At 37.7% G+C, this 18226-nt stretch overlaps 1 protein-coding gene across 3 annotated transcripts; it reads right to left on the reverse strand.

Moving 5' to 3' along the window:
- Window positions 1-1770: 1770 nt before the first annotated feature.
- iqce (IQ motif containing E) lies at window positions 1771-17996 on the reverse strand. 3 transcript variants are annotated; one of them, XM_047364223.1, is made up of 23 exons: window positions 17930-17996; window positions 17256-17326; window positions 16039-16080; window positions 15886-15931; window positions 15639-15788; window positions 15408-15476; window positions 15170-15240; window positions 13999-14112; window positions 13694-13744; window positions 13533-13603; window positions 13370-13442; window positions 13196-13236; window positions 11970-12121; window positions 11656-11711; window positions 11341-11570; window positions 9994-10101; window positions 7602-7878; window positions 7404-7490; window positions 6776-6894; window positions 6603-6694; window positions 3986-4075; window positions 3744-3876; window positions 1771-2168 (listed from the first exon to the last, which is right to left on the reverse strand). In XM_047364223.1, the coding sequence occupies exons 2-22, from the start codon at window positions 17322-17324 to the stop codon at window positions 3752-3754; spliced, it is 2133 nt and encodes a 710-aa protein (XP_047220179.1). In that variant the 5' UTR covers window positions 17325-17326; window positions 17930-17996; the 3' UTR covers window positions 1771-2168; window positions 3744-3751. The 3 variants fall into 3 exon arrangements, with proteins under 3 accessions (XP_047220179.1, XP_047220180.1, XP_047220177.1); XM_047364224.1 differs by lacking the exon at window positions 17930-17996 and having other exon boundaries at window positions 11970-12118; window positions 17256-17644; XM_047364221.1 differs by lacking the exon at window positions 17930-17996 and having other exon boundaries at window positions 1771-2135; window positions 17256-17643.
- Between the last annotated feature and the right edge of the window lie 230 nt (window positions 17997-18226).

Genomic DNA, 18226 nt, shown 5'->3' on the forward strand with positions numbered 1-18226 from the left:
GTTAAAGACTTAGCACTGCCCTTTATTGAAGAATTAATTCAGTCAGACTGAAGAGATTTCAACTATTACCGGGGTGTTTCAGGTCATTGCACACCATCTAAATTGGATTTAAGTATGGACTTTGACTGGGCCACAAGTAGAAGAAATATGGAGGGGTGACGTTTGTACAGCACTGTATATGATCATGCCTTTTGGATCTGTCTGAAAACCTTGCAGGTCAGTTCTGTTCAGTTAGACTAAGACAGAAACATTTTTACAGTGTTTAAGGCAGAATAATATGAAGGTCTTGGTGAATTTACAGGATAAAATATGTGCATTTTTGCAAAGCTTCTTAGCTGACATCTGCACTGGCTTTGCAGGTCTCCTTAAAATTCATATTAATATAAAATTTAATACCAAGATTTATTTTTCTTTAGGATGACAGCAGTTATTTGTGATTAACTTTCCATCATATTGCCTTCCAAGCCCTCGAATCAGTAGCTGTAAGAAAGACTAAAATTGTGTACTGTAATAACTTTTAAGGCAGTTTGAGGATGTAAACTATAGGGATGGATGGATGATATTAACCTAAATTTTATTTTATTTTCTGATTTTTACTGCAAATACAAAATATGTGGCAATACAAAACTATTTATGACCATGAATCTTTCACAGCATAGTTTATAGCCTCACAAACACAATTATTGCTCCTTAATATTTATTTTGCGAGGACTTTAACAACTCTATGACACTAGTTGGATCAAATAGTGCAACCGCTGCTCAGCAGTTCATAGCGACTGTATGTAATCATATTTTAAAACACATTTATGCTTTCAAGGAACCAACAGAAGAAAATAAATTTGAACAGCAACAGTAATCAGTCCTCAATTAGAGTTCATTATTAGATATATTTTTCTATTATCTGAAACAAATGTCCCTTACCCTATAAAGCAGAGGGAGAAATTTACAAATCCTACCTTGGACCTCTGTTTCTGCTTGCTGCTACTTACATTCCTATACCTAAATACATTCTTTAGGTATACAGATACTAAATCGGACACATTTTCAAATCTTATCAGTCTATGTAAACCATCGAATGAGCATGAACCATCAAAGCCCCTAAGGATATGAGAGATGTGTTTACTTAGTGTTCCCAGGACCAGAACTGAACAAAGTCAGGCAGCACTTAGTTTTCTAATGCCTCAGCTCTGCAGCCAACTCACCGAAGACCTGAGAGGTGCAGAGCATGTTGGCTCATTTAAATTAGACCTGAAAACCAATTGGAATAAATGACTGAATGTTACTGCACTGTTCAATAGTTAGAATTAACTGGAATGTATGTACCCGACTTGAAATCGTTATGATTCGATCGAATTGACTTTGTGAAGTGCCTTGAGACGACGTGTCGTGAATTGGCACTATATAAATAAAACTGTATTGAATGGAATCAAAAACATACATACTGCAGTTTTCTAGTCAAGCTAAGTTTTAGCAGTTCCTGGCCCGTTATTTTTTAAATTTGAGTGAACTTTATGTACTTCTTTTATCTCTTTAAAGTGCTTTAAAAATCACACCATATGAAAAATTTACCTTAAATTGAATTTATTCTAGCTGTTTGAGTTCCCATAACACATTTAATTAAGGGCCACACAATTAATGGAAAACAAGGTTTTGATTAAATTTAGCAGTGAAAAAAGCTACATAGCACAGTAAAAAGAATTATCTCTGAAAAAGAAAAGAAAGAATACAAGAACAAGCTTCTTAAAATTAAAGAAACAATCTGAAACTACATTTATAAAAACAGCATTTTATTGAAGGCCTCACACATTAGGTTATACACCCATAAAATTGCAGTCATCCATTTTTGACAGCTTTACAAATTGCCTTTCTTAAAGCACAGGTTTTATTAGTATTACTAATACATACACCTGTGTATCCTACCATTGGAATGACAGTTCAGTATTGCAGCAGAGTGATCTATAATTTATTCACAGTTTGGCTCAGCAGTGCATCAGATGAGATTCGCTTCCTCATCATACCTCAAGGATCAGCCATAATTTCACTATAGTGCATTATAGTGTGAGATCGTGTTTATGGGTTTCATATCAGGCATACAGACACACAATCAGGCGAATTTATAGGGATGTGGGACGCCGCTGAAAGATTAATAAGGATTCTTCATACAACAGCTATTTCAGCAGAGAAAACAAAGAATGATTTATAGTTAAGAGTATTGCTTGGCTCAAAACTATACAAAGAAAAACTAAAAGAGCTGCTTTTTCATGTTACCATAAGGTTTCTTTCCCCAGCTAGTAAACATATACAGGGGTTGGACAATGAAACTGAAACACCTGTCATTTTAGTTTGGGAGGTTTCATGGCTAGATTGGACCAGTCTGGTAGCCAGTCTTCATTGATTGCACATTGCACCAGTAAGAGCAGAGTGTGAAGGTTCAATTAGCAGGGTAAGAGCACAGTTTTGCTCAAAATATTGAAATGCAAACATCATTATGGGTGACATACCAGAGTTCAAAAGAGGACAAATTGTTGGTGCACGTCTTGCTGGCGCATCTGTGACCAAGACAGCAAGTCTTTGTGATGTATCAAGAGCCACGGTATCCAGGGTAATGTCAGCATACCACCAAGAAGGACGAACCACATCCAACAGGATTAACTGTGGACGCAAGAGGAAGCTTTCTGAAAGGGATGTTCGGGTGCTAACCCGGATTGTATCCAAAAAACATAAAACCACGGCTGCCCAAATCACGGCAGAATTAAATGTGCACCTCAACTCTCCTGTTTCCACCAGAACTGTCAGTCGGGAGCTCCACAGGGTCAATATACACGGCCGGGCTGCTATAGCCAAACCTTTGGTCACTCATGCCAATGCCAAACGTCGGTTTCAATGGTGCAAGGAGCGCAAATCTTGGGCTGTGGACAATGTGAAACATGTATTGTTCTCTGATGAGTCCACCTTTACTGTTTTCCCCACATCTGGGAGAGTTACGGGGTGGAGAAGCCCCAAAGAAGCGTACCACCCAGACTGTTGCATGCCCAGAGTGAAGCATGGGGGTGGATCAGTGATGGTTTGGGCTGCCATATCATGGCATTCCCTTGGCTCAATACTTGTGCTAGATGGGCGCGTCACTGCCAAGGACTACCGAACCATTCTTGAGGACCATGTGCATCCAATGGTTCAAACATTGTATCCTGAAGGCGGTGCCGTGTATCAGGATGACAATGCACCAATACACACAGCAAGACTGGTGAAAGATTGGTTTGATGAACATGAAAGTGAAGTTGAACATCTCCCATGGCCTGCACAGTCACCAGATCTAAATATTATTGAGCCACTTTGGGGTGTTTTGGAGGAGCGAGTCAGGAAATGTTTTCCTCCACCAGTATCACGTAGTGACCTGGCCACTATCCTGCAAGAAGAATGGCTTAAAATCCCTCTAACCAACGTGCAGGACTTGTATATGTCATTCCCAAGACGAATTGACGCTGTATTGGCCGCAAAAGGAGGCCCTACACCATACTAATACATTATTGTGGTCTAAAACCAGGTGTTTCAGTTTCATTGTCCAACCCCTGTATGTGCTAAGCATCTCCATGATGTACAAGGTTAAACTACCAATTCGGATTATTAATTGGGTCTTCTGGACGACAACTATTGTGTTCTCATTATTATTCTCATGTAAAAGGTAATGATTTTATAAGCAAGCAAATGATGGATATCTCTGATATACACAAACTGAAACAGACCTGAACATCTAAAGCATCAAGGTTTCTCTGCTTCTCAATGGACGTGATGGAGATACAATAATGTCATCAGAATCATCAGATCCCACTGCAGCGTCTGCATCAAACTCTGCTGTGGAACGGAGCTTTCCATGAGCTGTAAGGGACGAATAAGGTATTTAACCCAAATTTTACCAATAAAACATTCATGTATGTGTGAATAAAACAGTTGAATGCGGAAACTTAACATCTTTTTTCCCTCTGACCTTGTGTGTGTGACCTGCTGGAGACATCAGTTATTGAGATAGGATCAAGATCTTCTTCCTTTTGACCATTTTTACTAAGATACATAGAACCTTGGGAATAAAATAAAAAATAGACAGTTATTACTGAACTGTAAATTACAGTAAATCATCAGAAACCTGAGTAGAAATTGGATAGATTTTAAAAATAAAATTTTTTTTAAGACTTAGACACATACAACCAGTCTATATATGATCTCCAGTTCTCTAGCAGACACCAGATGGTTTTGGGTCCAAACTGGCAGGCATTTGAAACTGTTTATAATTTCATTCACTTCGAGGACCCCAGCACCAGCTGACAAAAAGGTAACCCTACAGCATGATGCTGCCACCACCGTGTTAAACTGCGGGCATTGTGTTCTTTCGGTAATTGTAACCTCTCCACAAACTGTGGCTCTAACTGAAGGATGCAAATGTGGTAAAGTGAGGAAAATCCCACTAGGGTAGCTGAGCTTTATTACAGGTTCATCAGATTTAATACAGTGCCTGTAAAACTAACGGTAGGTGTGAACTCAAGAAGACTAAATGCTGTATTGGAATAATAAAGTATTAAATTAAGGGTCTTTACACTTAGGCAACCAGGTTTTGCACAATGAAACCTTTGTGGGTTTTTCAGTTCAACTCTATAGGATAAATGTAAAATTGTATTTGAAAAAGTTTTGAAGTGATTTATGATCTCATTCCTTTACATCACAAAAACCTGGCATTGTAACAGAGGTGCATACACGTTTAAAAAGCCACAGTCGACACAAAAAAAAACCATCCTCTTAGCTGCCAAACTGCTGAAGTTGTGCAGTCCAAACTGTCTCAACCGAAGCCAATTACACATCAAATGCAGAGACAGGCTTGTAAGCAGGCACAACATATGCTCACTATTGTGCTCTGTGGACCCATATACTGATCAAACCTCAGCGATTAAAGCCACGGGAAAAAGGAGGTCCCTGAAACCTCACAGGTCTTTGAACAGTAGTAGCTACCGATCTCTACAGGTCATAAGAGATAGCATCATTACAGGCTCACAGGTCTGCTGAGTGCCATCATCACTCTTTTTATCTCAGGCTGTCAAAGGCCTGGCTGGTGTAGAGGAGAGCGCTGTCATGGAATTAGATATACACTACAGGTAGATCCATCACTACTCATAATGGTGTCAGGGGAGTAATGAAGAGCAGTTCTGAGGTTTGGAGCACAGTGTGCTACACAGAAGTATAAATCAAGGCAGACTCAGGCACACGATGGATGTAACTGCTGTGTAATTCCTGCTGTGGATAAATTACCTTTGTATCTCCACACTGTAAAAGGAGTCCAGCATCATTAAACACAACACAAATTACACTGAGGTGTCGGAGATTACTGGAGGTGGAAAGTCACAAATATACAGTTAGGAGCTGAGACAGAAAACATCTATTCTGCCTTATCGATAAATAGCTAGAATATATAGATATATAGCCATGGACAGTAGTTTCAATGATTGTCCATACAATTATATGAAAACCTAAGTAGTCCCACCCAAGTTATAGTACCTTGTAGAACCACATCTTTTTGTGTATTACTTTATGTTTCTCAAAATATCCAGAAGTTTTAACCCACTTTTCTTTACAAAATGGTTCCAGTCAACTGAGGTTTCCAGATGTTTGTTTCAGCACTTCTTTCTGAAGGTTCCACCCCAGCATTTCAGTCAGTTTGAAGTCTGGACTTCAAACTGACTTCATTTTTCAGGGAATTTCCGTCTACATTTGCTGCTGTTGGGGATCACCCAGATCCTGTGGCAACAAACAAGCCAAAACCATCATGCCTCCAGTTAGTTTGAGGGTTTTGTGACAATATGCTAAGTATTATTTTCACCAAGAATCTATACTTTGTTCTCATATCTCTCAGAGGACAAGTATTGGCAAAAAGAAAAAGTATAGCGGCTCATCTGGATTTAGTGTTGGAAACATTCCTTCCAAAGAAGCTGTGAAAGTAGACTTTTTTTAATTTCATTGTCCTAAACTTTAACATTTAACAAGCTAAATGTATCTTGTAGAGTCTGAGGGAGACCTTGTTTTTTTGTTTTGCAATTGCTCTGAGGACTATGGGAATGATAATGTGCAAATCTTTTGGGATGTACACTACTAGGAAGATTACCACCTGTTTAAAATGAATGTCACTTGAAAATAATCTCTCACAGCGGAATGATGGATTTTAAATTGTTTGGAAATGATCTTTCAACCCTTCTGAGATTGAAGGCCAGCTACAATTGCTTGTGTAAGATCAGCGCTGATGTTTTTCGACCTTGGCATTGTGTTAACACATACATTAATGATCCAGACAAACAAACTGCCAAATCTTCTGATTTTATTGGTGGTCCCAGTTGCTGCTGAGCAGTTAATCAAGTACATTTGATTAGCAGTACCTGGCTGCTACTTTCTCTGTTAAATCCTTTGTAAGCAGGAAGGGTGTACTTAGTTTTTCCCATGACTGTAAAGGCGAGCCTTACAGCAAGAAGGTTAAAATCTTAGCTGAGCTGGGCCTTTCTGTGTGGAATGTGCTCTGGTTTTGTCCCACAGCTTATAAACATGTATGTTATGCATGGGAGCCTTACCTTTTCTGCTAGGAGCATCCGGTAAATCAGCCCCTCTCGGTACCAGAGCAAGTGGATAGTTTTCAGCTGGAGAAGGCACAACAAACCCTGAGCTGAAGCACAAACAAAAAAATCACTCTAAAAAAATATTGCGGACACAATTTTTAAAAATTCCATGTAAAATAATGAGTAACCTTTTTATTGCAAGACTACAACGAGCCAAATGTCCCCTGAAGGCAGATTGTATCAGTGTCAAGGCAGCAACATCCAGCCCTCCACCGCCAGAGTTTCTGTCGTTGAGGGATACTTCAGCCTGAAAACAAAACAAACAAGACACAGAGAGAAAATGGGACTCAGTAAACACTTTTTAGAGCCATTTAGCGGTTGTTTTGGGTGTCCTTTGATTCTCTCATCTTTAAACCAGGACATACATGTAATCTACAATTGAATCTGTGTTAAATCATATTTTCACTTTCTTTTGTGGACCATAACTTGATTCTTGAATCCACCTCTCAATGACAAAAAACTAATGATGGTGAAGGAACTGAAATGCTAGAAAAACTATTTACTAGTTGCTAGATTCTTCTGAAGAGAACTGCCTACAATGGCTTTTATTTAGGGGCATCAGAGTAAAGAGGAAAGAATAAGAATATAGTCCACACTTTTCAGATTTTTCTTGTGAAGAAAACATGTGAGCCATGCTCTACTTTGTGTTGGCTTATCTCACAGAACCACATGAAAATATTCTGAGGTTTGATAGAATGGGGAAATATTCGAGGGGTATGAGCAACTTTGTAAAGGACTGTATGTATAGTGGAATACCTTCTTCTCTGTGTTTTTCAGAAGGTCTTTCAGCCATGAATCTCTGAAGAGATGGCCCCTCATCACTGACTGTAGCATCACAATGTCCTGCAGACAGAACAGAGTAGAAAAACAAGACCGTGTGTCTGGATATTTCTTATATAATAGTTCTCTCAGGCATCAATGGCTTCCTTAACATAACTGCACTGCGTTACCTACCTTCTGTCTGTGCTGTCTCCAGTTTGTCTGGATGATCGAAGCTGCCTTTTCTTTTTTTGTCATCTCTGCATCCATCCCCAGTGCTTCCTCTTCTTCCTCCCCCTTTTCCTGATGTCCAGGGGCCCTCTCCTCTTCCTCCTCCTGCCCTGTTCTGTGCTGAGCATCCTCGAGATGCTCCGTTATTGTCGGAGGAGTTGAGCAGACCTCAGCCTGTACAATTTTTCTTCTGTCCTCCTCCAGAGTTACAATCCTCGACAACAACTGCTCCAACTCCTGTCTAGAAAACAGAAAGCAAAAAATAAATTAAAAATATGACGTAGTGGCTGGAGCAGGGGTGTTATTTAAATTCATGTGTCATTTTCTGAATTGTTTTTAAATCATGAGATCAGATATGATGGAGAGCAATGGCAACATAGGAGAAACCGAATGCTATACTAAGAACATTAACTTATATACTACTGGTATATAACCTGGATCAGGCAGCTTGAAGCAGCGTCCTGTTAATATTAATAGTTTCTTCATCATCATCGTGTTAACTTCAGTGAGTCAGTTTTTGTCTGTTACACTAAATTAATCTCATAAGGTGTTGATCTAACTGACAGCAGTCTGAAACAATACTTTGATAACTGATTACATTAGGGTTAAAACTATTAATCAGATTAATCATAATTAATCTATTATTGAAATAATCGTCAACTAATTTAGTAATCGAATCACCGTTATCTGTAGTATACAGACTGTAAAACATGCCATTTGCTGAAAGGACAATCCACTCAGGGCAGTAATTAGGCCAAAATTGTACAAAAATATTTACATTTTGCATTTAAAATGAAAAACCTTCTTTATCTTTAAATATGCTCTGGCCAGAACTCCTCAAGAGGCATAGCTTTAGCTTCACCTGGTTCAAATTCTGTAAAAAAAAAAAAAAAAAACTCCTATTAAGCACATTTTGCTATCTGATTATTAATCGATCAATCGAAAAAATAGTCAACAGATTAATCAATTGTAAAGTAATCATTAGTTGTAGCCCTAGATTACATAAACAGTCGTGTTTATATGTAAATTGCAAATGAGCAACAGTATAGAATCGGGATTTGCTGCATTAATTCATATTAAGTAGAGCGGTACATTGTCATTGCAATATCAGAGAGTACAATATTACGGAGGACTGCTCGCATGCAATATTTGTTGGGCTATTATATTAAAAGCGTCATGCATTCATGATGTGCATATCAATGATATATCGGACTAGTTGGATGGACTTAATGCCCACACCTGATGTAACCTTTTAGTGGCTGAGATGGTAAAGCTCAGAAAATGGTGGGTACATGGTGTGAAGTTAAAGAAAAGAGTAGTAAAAATGTGGGTTAAAAGCATATTTCAGTAATACTGTCACAGTTACATACTTTCCTGATATTTTGCATCCCTAATATTAAACCAGTGGTAGCAATCAATAATGTAATAATGGTGCATAAGGAAAACACCTGTGTCAATTTACCATGGCCATTTTAAATATAAGGAAGCTTATAACATGACAACTTGCAAATATTATAATAAAGCTTTTAAGCCAAAAACATTATAAGTTATTTCATTTTTGGGTGAGACATTTACAAAAAAAAGAAAAATCAGTTTAAAATGTGATAACTTCAGTAGTAATACATAAATAGGCCTGCATTTCATGGTGTAGATGTACAGGAAAGTTTTATGACCATTCTGAACGCACTCAACATGATGTTCAAAAATACACATTTCCAATCAATTAGAACCAGACTGATCAGACTCTTACTGGCCGACACTAATTTCTGGGTTTTTTGTGGTCTAAAATGTCAGTTCCTCTTTTAACCAATTCTTGCTTTCTTTCTGAGAACCACAACAATTAAAAAAAGCTATTTTGTGTAAACTCTACTTTAATTTATTCATCCATCCATTCATTTTGTATCCCTGCTTATTTCTTGTATCTCCAGTGGAAAGAGGCAGGCCTGGACGCGTTCCCACTCCATCACAGGGTAGCATAACAGCGGACACTCAGGACAAACAACCCTACCAGCACACACTCACATCGTAGGGAAATTTAAAGTGACGAGCTAACCCTAACATGCACAATTCTGAGAGAACCTGCTTTATTCTTCGTAATAAAAGCCAACCCTAACTCTGCTTCAGGTCCTTTGATATAGGTAGCAGTTCTGAATGCATGAGAAAATGAAAAGATGAATAGATTATTCCCCATTGATGCATCAAAGCATATGTACCTAACCTTTTTCGAAAAACGATGCTCTTCAGTCTTCAGTTTTGATGCAGTGAGTGTACTTTGAATGTGTTTTTTTTCCCCAGTATTTGATCTTAGTGGCTGATTGGTGCATCACAACACAAAACCTAAGAACTAAAAGCACACCTATGCTGCTGTTCCATTGTGTCCAGTTGTTCTTTCTGTTCAGCTTTCAGTTGTTCAGTCTCTTCTACCAGTTCATCTGTTTCTTTCCTCAGCTCCATCAGTTCATCACTGAAAACACAAACACAGATACAAGAGAAGAACTCTGTGACTTCTTCAACTGCTGGGAAAACAATACAAGAAACACTGCAAACATAAAACTAATTCACTTATCAACTCAGTATTCTGACTTTTTAAAATATCAAATGGAAAAAAGAGGACGATGGATGTATTAGTGAATTCTTTTAAGTTCCTCTTTCTTTATTACCGCACTTGACAGATTAGTTTTAGAGCATGCAGCCTTATTATGAACCTTGTTTTTCTGGGCTTTTAGAGTACAAGTTATTAAAAGTTAATGACGTGTGACTTGGGGCGACGGTGGAAAGGGTAACCAGCGGGTTGCTGGTTCGAACGCCCGCTCTTCTGTCTCAGTCGTTGTGTCCTTGGGCAAGTCATTTTAACCGCCTTGCCTGCTGATGATGATCAGAGGGCTCGATGACGCCAATTGTATGGCAGCCTCACTTCTGTCAGTCTGCCACAGGGCAGCTGTGGCAACATTGTAGCTTACCACTGTCAGTGTGTGAATGGGTGGATGACTGATTGTAGTGTAAAGCACTTCAGGATCCTCTGACACTAAACAAGTGCAGATTACTTACCATTTAAATGCTTTAATAGTAATCAGGTAAAAAACCAAATTACTGATGGGCAACATGTTACAGTAAAAATGTGATGTAGCAAATCAAACCTAAAGAAAGTTGTTTAATATAAAAAATTATATTAACAAAAGCAAAGTCCATATAAGACATAGTTAGATCCCTGAGTTTCTTTTGTTAGTTCAGTCCACAACATTTCCCACTTTTGTCTCGTGTTTTTTAAGTTTCTGTAAGTTTCAGATAAATGGTAACTTGCAACACTTCACGTTTTATTGCCTTCTTGTGAGATTTTTTTTTAAAGCTCTCATGGTAAAGCAATATTTTCCTTCAATTAGCCAATTGTTTCATGTTATTATGGTCTGTTTGAACATTTAACTGCAATGTCATCTGCATACTAAGACTTGTCACAGAACACATTTGTTGTTAAAATGCAAAGTACTATATTCCCTATTTTTCCCAACTGGATGTAAAACAAATTGTAAAATATTGACGTATTTATTTATTTATTTAAACTAACTCGTGATTTTTTTGCTGACTATATGTGTGTATGGCACAGTCCAGTAAAAACCATTTTACAAATTTCTTCTTACGCTGATGCCATAAATTTAGTTTATTAATTAAGTATATAAGTTGTTTATTGAACTGAGTGCTTACTCACTTTTTATTTGTCAGCCTCTCTTGAAGCTCTGAAATCTCCTCCTCCAATTGGCTGAGGTGTTCCCTCAGATCAGAAACCTCTCTCTCTTGCTCAGTGACTGTTCCCACAGAGACCACAGCCTCTGTTGCCATGGTAAGCCCTGGAGCCTCAGTAGGCATAGTCTGGACCTTCTTATCCAATCTGGCACTGCTCTTTGCTGAAGGGGTGTGTCTTCTGCTGTCCTCCAGCCTCTGATAGGACGAGATAATAGTTTGTGAGTGCTTGAAGCTTCTAAGCTACAAATAGGAAACTAATAACTGCAAGTGTTCCTCTTACCCTCTCCACCTCTAACAATCTTCTCAACAACCTCTGCCTGCTCCACTCTCTGTAACCTACAATCACACACACATGTTCCCCTTATATTTACAGTAGAGATTATTAAAAATAATGTAGTATTGAGACAGGGCTGACTTATTCACCTTTTGACATGATTTTATTAACAAAATGAGGAAACATGCAGCTAAAAGACATTTTAGATTGCAAAGCTGAAATGTGTTGAAAAAGAGCAAAGGTTGTAAAAACATAAAAAGGAGAATTTCATTGTGTCTCTTGGGGTTGTTGCATAAAGATGGTACTGGGTATGCGAAGACCTTTAATTCCAGCTGCAGGACTGTCTGTGTCAAGCTCTTCTCTGAGCGCTGCGTTTTCCTGTTGAAGATGCTTCACATTTTCAGCCAAGCGATGAACTGTGGAGTTTAAAGCTTTCTGCTGCCTCTGAGAGCATTTACTCTCTGCTCGACTGCTGCAGACAAACATGCAAGATGGAGACTTAAATGCAGCAAAGACCATATATTTTACATTCACCTCTGGACAAGCACAGTGAAATTGTCTGGAAATCAGAGTTTAAATGTTTTTAGCGTAAACAATGACTTGACAGTCGTACTTTTAGCGATCACTGAATGTGCCACAACTAATCATTTCCAGGACCACCAACACAGTTCAGTGTGGATGCCGTTACTGACTGAAAGAGACTCAAAGTCTACTATTTTCGGTATCAGTAAGGTGTGTAAAGTTGAGGTCAGAGGAGGCTCAAAGATGTAAAAAAGTATTTAATGGGAAACTATTTTTTGCAGGATCTCTGCAGGAGAGCCAGAGAGAGCAACATTTTCAACCGATAACAGGAAGGCTGAATGGAATGCAAAAAAGTAGCCATTATAACCTTTAGAGCTTTTAAACCATTGTTGAAAATGCATTAATTGGAAAGTTGGCAGCCTTTTGGAAATCTCAAAGTTAAGGTCAAAATCTACAGTTGGGCTCATAGGTTTACATACCCTGGCAGAATTTCCCATTTTTGGGCCATTTTTCAGAGAATATGTAGAATAATACATTTGGTTTACCTATGGTTAGTGGTTGGGTGAAGCCATTTATTAACAAACACTTGTATATACCATTTTTGAGTTATAATGTAAACAGAAACTACCCAAATGACCCCTGAACAAAGGCTTGTTGTATAACAGTGTAACGTCACCTCTGCTCCGTCCCCTCACAGCAGGAAGGCTCCATCAAACAATATTTAGTATGTTGTTAGGTATGGTTGTTATATTATAACAAGAGAACTCATAATCAGGTTAAATCTGTGTTGGCATGTCAAATCTTTCCAGAAACTGGCCACAGAATTTTGATCGGTGCATCTCTACTGACAACAAATCATACACTGTGCATTTTGACCTTTCTGATTTCCGGTGCAGTTGTTAAGATCTTGGCCCTATTTGTTAGCATTATGAAAAGTTAAATAAAACAATCAATGCACTTTATGTTTCAAGCAACAAGATGTGTTCCTAAGAGAGATGCTCCTTTGTGTTTTAATTAATCGCACCTTTTCTCTGCAGCATCTAAAAGTATCCTCAATCTTTGGATCTGAAAGATGAGAATCACAACAACAATTTTACAACTTTCCTTTTTAAACAGCCTCGGTCACACTTCACAGCTTAAGCAGATTTAATAATAAACACCACACGCAATTCAGCAGAACATCTCTTATAAATATTACCTCTTCAAAGTATGTTTCTACAGTGATCTTCAGCTCCTCCAGGTTGATGGTCCTCAATTCACTTTGCAGTTTACTATGGAAAAAAAGAAATATTCAGAAAATATTGCACATCTAAAAAAAAAAAAAAACAGTTAATTTACAGTGTGATTAAGGTTCAGGTTACCTCAAAGCATTTTCTTTCTCTCGACATTGCTGCTCTAGTTTTAGGATTCTCTGCTTCAGCCCATTGACAATCTTAAGAGAAATATGTAATCTTAAAAGACGGGTAAAGCTGTTTGCTACAACAATTTTACATATGCTCACAAACAACATGGACAAACTCACCACACTCCCCTCCTTTTTCTTATCGACCAAACTACGAGAGTATTCAGAGCCCTACCAACAAATAAAACAATCATGCTTTGAAAATGTGTAAAACATTTATGGTAAGGTGAAAACTTCAATATCGCGTTTCAAAACGATTTGGTCTGCTATTAAAGTTTGTTCCGAGTTCTTCAAGTGTTGCTGAAGTTTTCACCTTACCTGTTCGTTGACCCTCTTCATGCGCCTTAGAGGTTGGTGAAGTTGCAACAGAAACTTTTGGATCTAAACCATTAATGTGAAATTTAAAAAGTATTTAGTGATTATACCTTTGTGGGGTCCAGGAGTTCTTCAATCTGTTTCACTCTCTTAGCATTGTCTTCCTCCAGGCGCCGAAGTTTGGCTTTCGTTTGCTGGTTGTCAGACTTCTGAACCTGGAGACTCTGACAACAAAGGAATTAATCACACAGCGAGATCAAAATAAAATACGTACATATGCAAACGTTAATGTGGATCCGATGAAAAATATAGATATACATCACTAAAAAGCAGAAAAATGTCCGAACTTGCTGGAACAAATTTTAAGAGTTTACAGCTAGGTTTAGCCTGAAAAAAAGGTTTTTAAAAAATTGCTGGGTGAGTGGTGATTAAATTATAGAATTTAGATTTTATTTTTCGTATTGTATTTTTAGATGGTTAGTTAAAAAGTAAAATGAGAACTGGGTGAGTAATTAGTTGTTTTTGTTTTTTTTAAGTCAAAAAGGCACTGGACCGATGTTCCCCTTTGGGTTCCTGTTTCATGTCCACACGTTGCAATTACATCCCTCCCTTTTTAACCAATTTATAACATGTACTTAAATCATTGTGTATCTCTTTGTGGTGAAATATTTTTACAAATTAGAAAGACAAACACTCTGTAAATGTTTTGTATTACACGTTATTTCCATGTAATTTGATACTCATCCCCATTTTACCAGTTGACCACTAGGAAATCTGACCCCTAATCAAACCAAAGTAACTCAAAGCGATCTCCTTTAAGAAATAATTATTGGAGACAAAATAACTGCTTTTCTTTACTGTAGACTATGAGCAGATCATAGAAAATTACTTAAAAGTCAGGGATCTCAACATCCAGTCCTTGAGAGCCTGCGTTCTGCAACCTTTAGATGCATTCTGCATAAAATGGCTGAATTGGCAGCTCATCATGCAATCAGGCTCTAGAGAGTACTGCTAATGACCTAATTATCTGATTTGTGTGTGTGTTCAAGCCGATACACATTTAAAACACATACAAAATCAGCCTTCGAGGCCTGCCATTTAAAACCCCTGATTCAAATAATTATTTGTCAAAGTGGGTATAAAATGTTGGTCTAGTAGAAAATCTCTGTTGCAAAATAACAAAAGACACAAAGTGGCGAAATGATCTCCACCCCTCAAAAAAAAAAAAAAACTGAACAGCAGCTGCTCCATTGTTCAGGCTGCTGTTATGTTCATCTTTACCTTTTTGAGGCGAATGATCTCATCATACATGCCCTCTTTGTCCTTGTGGTCACAAGCCCCTATAGCAAAACCTGCAAAACATTACATGGTGTATAAAATCAAAAAGAAACATTTCTATACTCAGAATTTGTAAAATATTCGTTAAAAATGGTTATATGTCATATTCTTCAAACATCTTCCTCAGTCAACAAAATATGATCCTCATCTTCACAGCCTGAAGACTTTAAAACATTCTTACCATTAGATGCAAAAAGGTGTTTCCTTATGCTTGATTTCTGTGTTAGCAGCTGTGGACTATCATCAGACTCTGAACCCACCATGTTGAGAAAACAAAAGTGTTAAAGCACGAAAACAAATTGCAGGGACTATTGCACAGGTTCTATGGCATCTTCTCCAAGCTGTTCTGAGAAGAACTCTCCTCTGAGGAGTAACACTTTCTATGAAGCGTCAGCTGTGTTTTGGAGCCTACCATGCCCGTTACTGAGAGACGTCTGGCGAGCCAAGAAATGTTCCCTTGAAATGTCACCTCTAGTATCCCCCAAGGAGGGCCTCGGTAGTCTCCAGGCTGCCACTGCTGCTCTTTTGGAGTTCATATTCAGACTGAAAAGATATGGAGACCCTAAAAAAAAAAAAAAAAAAAATAAGAAATCAGTAAAGGAGTGTTTTATTACAGTTTCAGGTAAACATTCCTAACTTATCAGCTCAGGTGGTCTTACTTGGAGAAGGTGGAGGCTTGCCAGCTGATTTTTTTCTTGATGTACTCTAATAAGCATGAGGTAATGGAGCAGAAGGAGGGCATGTATATCAAATTAAAACCTCTTTTCCAAAAGGCGGAATTAATCATCCAGAAAAATACAAGATTAGTTTACCTTTCCTGAAATATCAGCAGGAAGAGTGAAACCATCCTCCAGCTGAGAAAACAAGACAAGGTTAAATGGACAGCCAAATCAGAAAAAAACTGCATTTTATCCTAGAAGGCAAGAAAAAATAAAATGCAGATTTAAAACACATTTAATGTTTTTTAAGTTAATTACAAAACTTAAGTTATTTGTTTAATATTTCCCTTTTTTACTGGAAATTCATTTAACAGCATTAGTTTATTCCCATTCTTAGATCAAGACACCTAATGCAGTTCCTTACAAAGCATTTTTAATACCCCCCCCCCCTCCGCAACTAGTTTTCAAGTTTACCAATTCACAGCCCATGTTACAACTTTGTATTCAATAATGCTTTGAGGTAGAAGCTCCAAATGTGTCCCTTAGCTCAGATAAATACATTTTTATTAGACTTTCCAGTTCAGTATTTTTTCCTCTAACAATTGTTCACCAACAATAAAAACACAGCCGGGTAAATGCATTGTTTTCCACTGCAGGATTACACAAAATAATGTTTTTTAGATTTCACTCAATAATTCCTTGTACCCCCCCAGTTTAATGACAATAAAGACTATTCTATTCTAAAAAAAAAAAACAGCTAATTCTGTTATGTGTGTATTTGTGTCAATGACATCATAAGAGGGATAAATGTCAAGCTGATCAGTTGGCATTTGTATAGATTGACTTTTCGACAGAGATTTACCAGATATGTAATTATTTGTTTAAAGACAGTATTGTTTGCATTGAATTTTGTTACTTTTGACCCTGAAAGGCTTTGCAACCTTTTCTTGCCATTTCAGTCTGCTCTGGTCCTCTTCACAAACCAGGTGTTTTATTGTTGCCAATGTTCTCACATATAGCTCAAACAAAAAGGTTTTATTAACAACATGCTAAGAAAGCGGAAACATAAGAAAAATACAGACACATTCAGATAAACTCATAACTTGTCTTATACCTTTTGTGATGTCACCAGAGGCATGTGCACGTGGAAGCTTTTTTGCGAGGTAGATGATGTCAATTAAACAGGAATTTGAAACCAAATAGGAAAATAAATAGGAAAAACAACAGCATGGAGTTTCGTTCTAGGTGACAAACTACACCCAAAGTGAGTGATTTTTTCTACAAAAAAGTCTGGCTAGTAGGTTAAAAACTTAGATTAAAAATGGTAATTTTTAGATAACCCAGACAGTTGTTTTTGATGAAAGACTCACCAGCTCGTCGCAGTCCTCATCAGTTGGGACATCACTTGCCACCAAAGACATTTTAGTTGCACTGAACATAACTGATAAACAAAAGACACGTTAGCCTGAAAACTTCGACTTTTCCTTCTTGTAATGTTTCCATCCTTTTTCAGCCAAAAGGCTTCTGTTCAGCTGGGTCCTCTGGCTATTAGTGTTAAAAACATGAGGTTACAAAAGAGACGCCCGCTGTTCTACAACTTGAACACCTCGTTTGCGGGAATAAAACGTGTATCCGGTGAAACAGCCAGTTAACCATTTCTTACGGATATTCGTTAAAGTGTCGCCGTCTTTTTAATCAGAGGTTTGTGTTTTCTCAACGGTTTGGCACACGGGGTCGTCTAGCAACAAGATAGCTATTACTCAGTTAAGCTAGCTAGAGACTCGGAGTAAAACCGGAACTTCTCAAAGTGGACATTCAAATTAAAAGTAGCTCCAAGTAAATTAGTTTCAAATCACATTTAAATAGCTTTGGGTTTTAAAATATTAGGCAGATACAATTATATAATCAAATATGTACCAAGTAAAATACAATTACTGAAGTGAATAGTGGCGTCAGTTGCAACAATGGATTTATTTTAAAAGGTGAAACCGGATATTGGCATGCTAACCTAATGTACCTTGACAGAATAGATTTTTTTCTTTACCTCAACACTCCTACTCGAAGTTTTTCTTCCTTGCGTCTCCTTACTGAAGTGGTGCTGCTAAATGGAGGGTCTTAAAGTAACAGTTACACGAGAAATGAAGAAACGTATTTTAAACGGTTGACATTGACCGACTTGGATTGAGCCATGTCAATGCTTTTGACATTGGTTATTCAACGTACTTGGCACTGCCTTAAGGATATGCTATAATTACCTACAGTGCCTCAGCAACGTATTCATCAACGCATTTTCCCCATTTTATCATTCTACAACTTCAAACATCGATGTATTTTATTTGGG

Source organism: Girardinichthys multiradiatus, chromosome 5 (genome assembly GCF_021462225.1).
Source record: "Girardinichthys multiradiatus isolate DD_20200921_A chromosome 5, DD_fGirMul_XY1, whole genome shotgun sequence".
In the NCBI taxonomy this organism is placed as follows: domain Eukaryota; kingdom Metazoa; phylum Chordata; class Actinopteri; order Cyprinodontiformes; family Goodeidae; genus Girardinichthys; species Girardinichthys multiradiatus.

What these genes read in the sequence shown, in the direction of transcription:
- iqce (XM_047364223.1), bottom strand. Translation starts at nt 17,324, where the DNA reads ATGTTCAGTGCAACTAAAATGTCTTTGGTGGCAAGTGATGTCCCAACT. An exon ending in ATGAGGACTGCGACGAGCTG is followed by an intron (nt 16,081 to 17,255) that starts GTGAGTCTTTCA and finishes TTGTTTTCTCAG; the next exon opens with CTGGAGGATGGTTTCACTCT. An exon ending in TTAGATGCTGCAGAGAAAAG is followed by an intron (nt 12,122 to 13,195) that starts GTGCGATTAATT and finishes GTTTGTCTGCAG; the next exon opens with CAGTCGAGCAGAGAGTAAAT.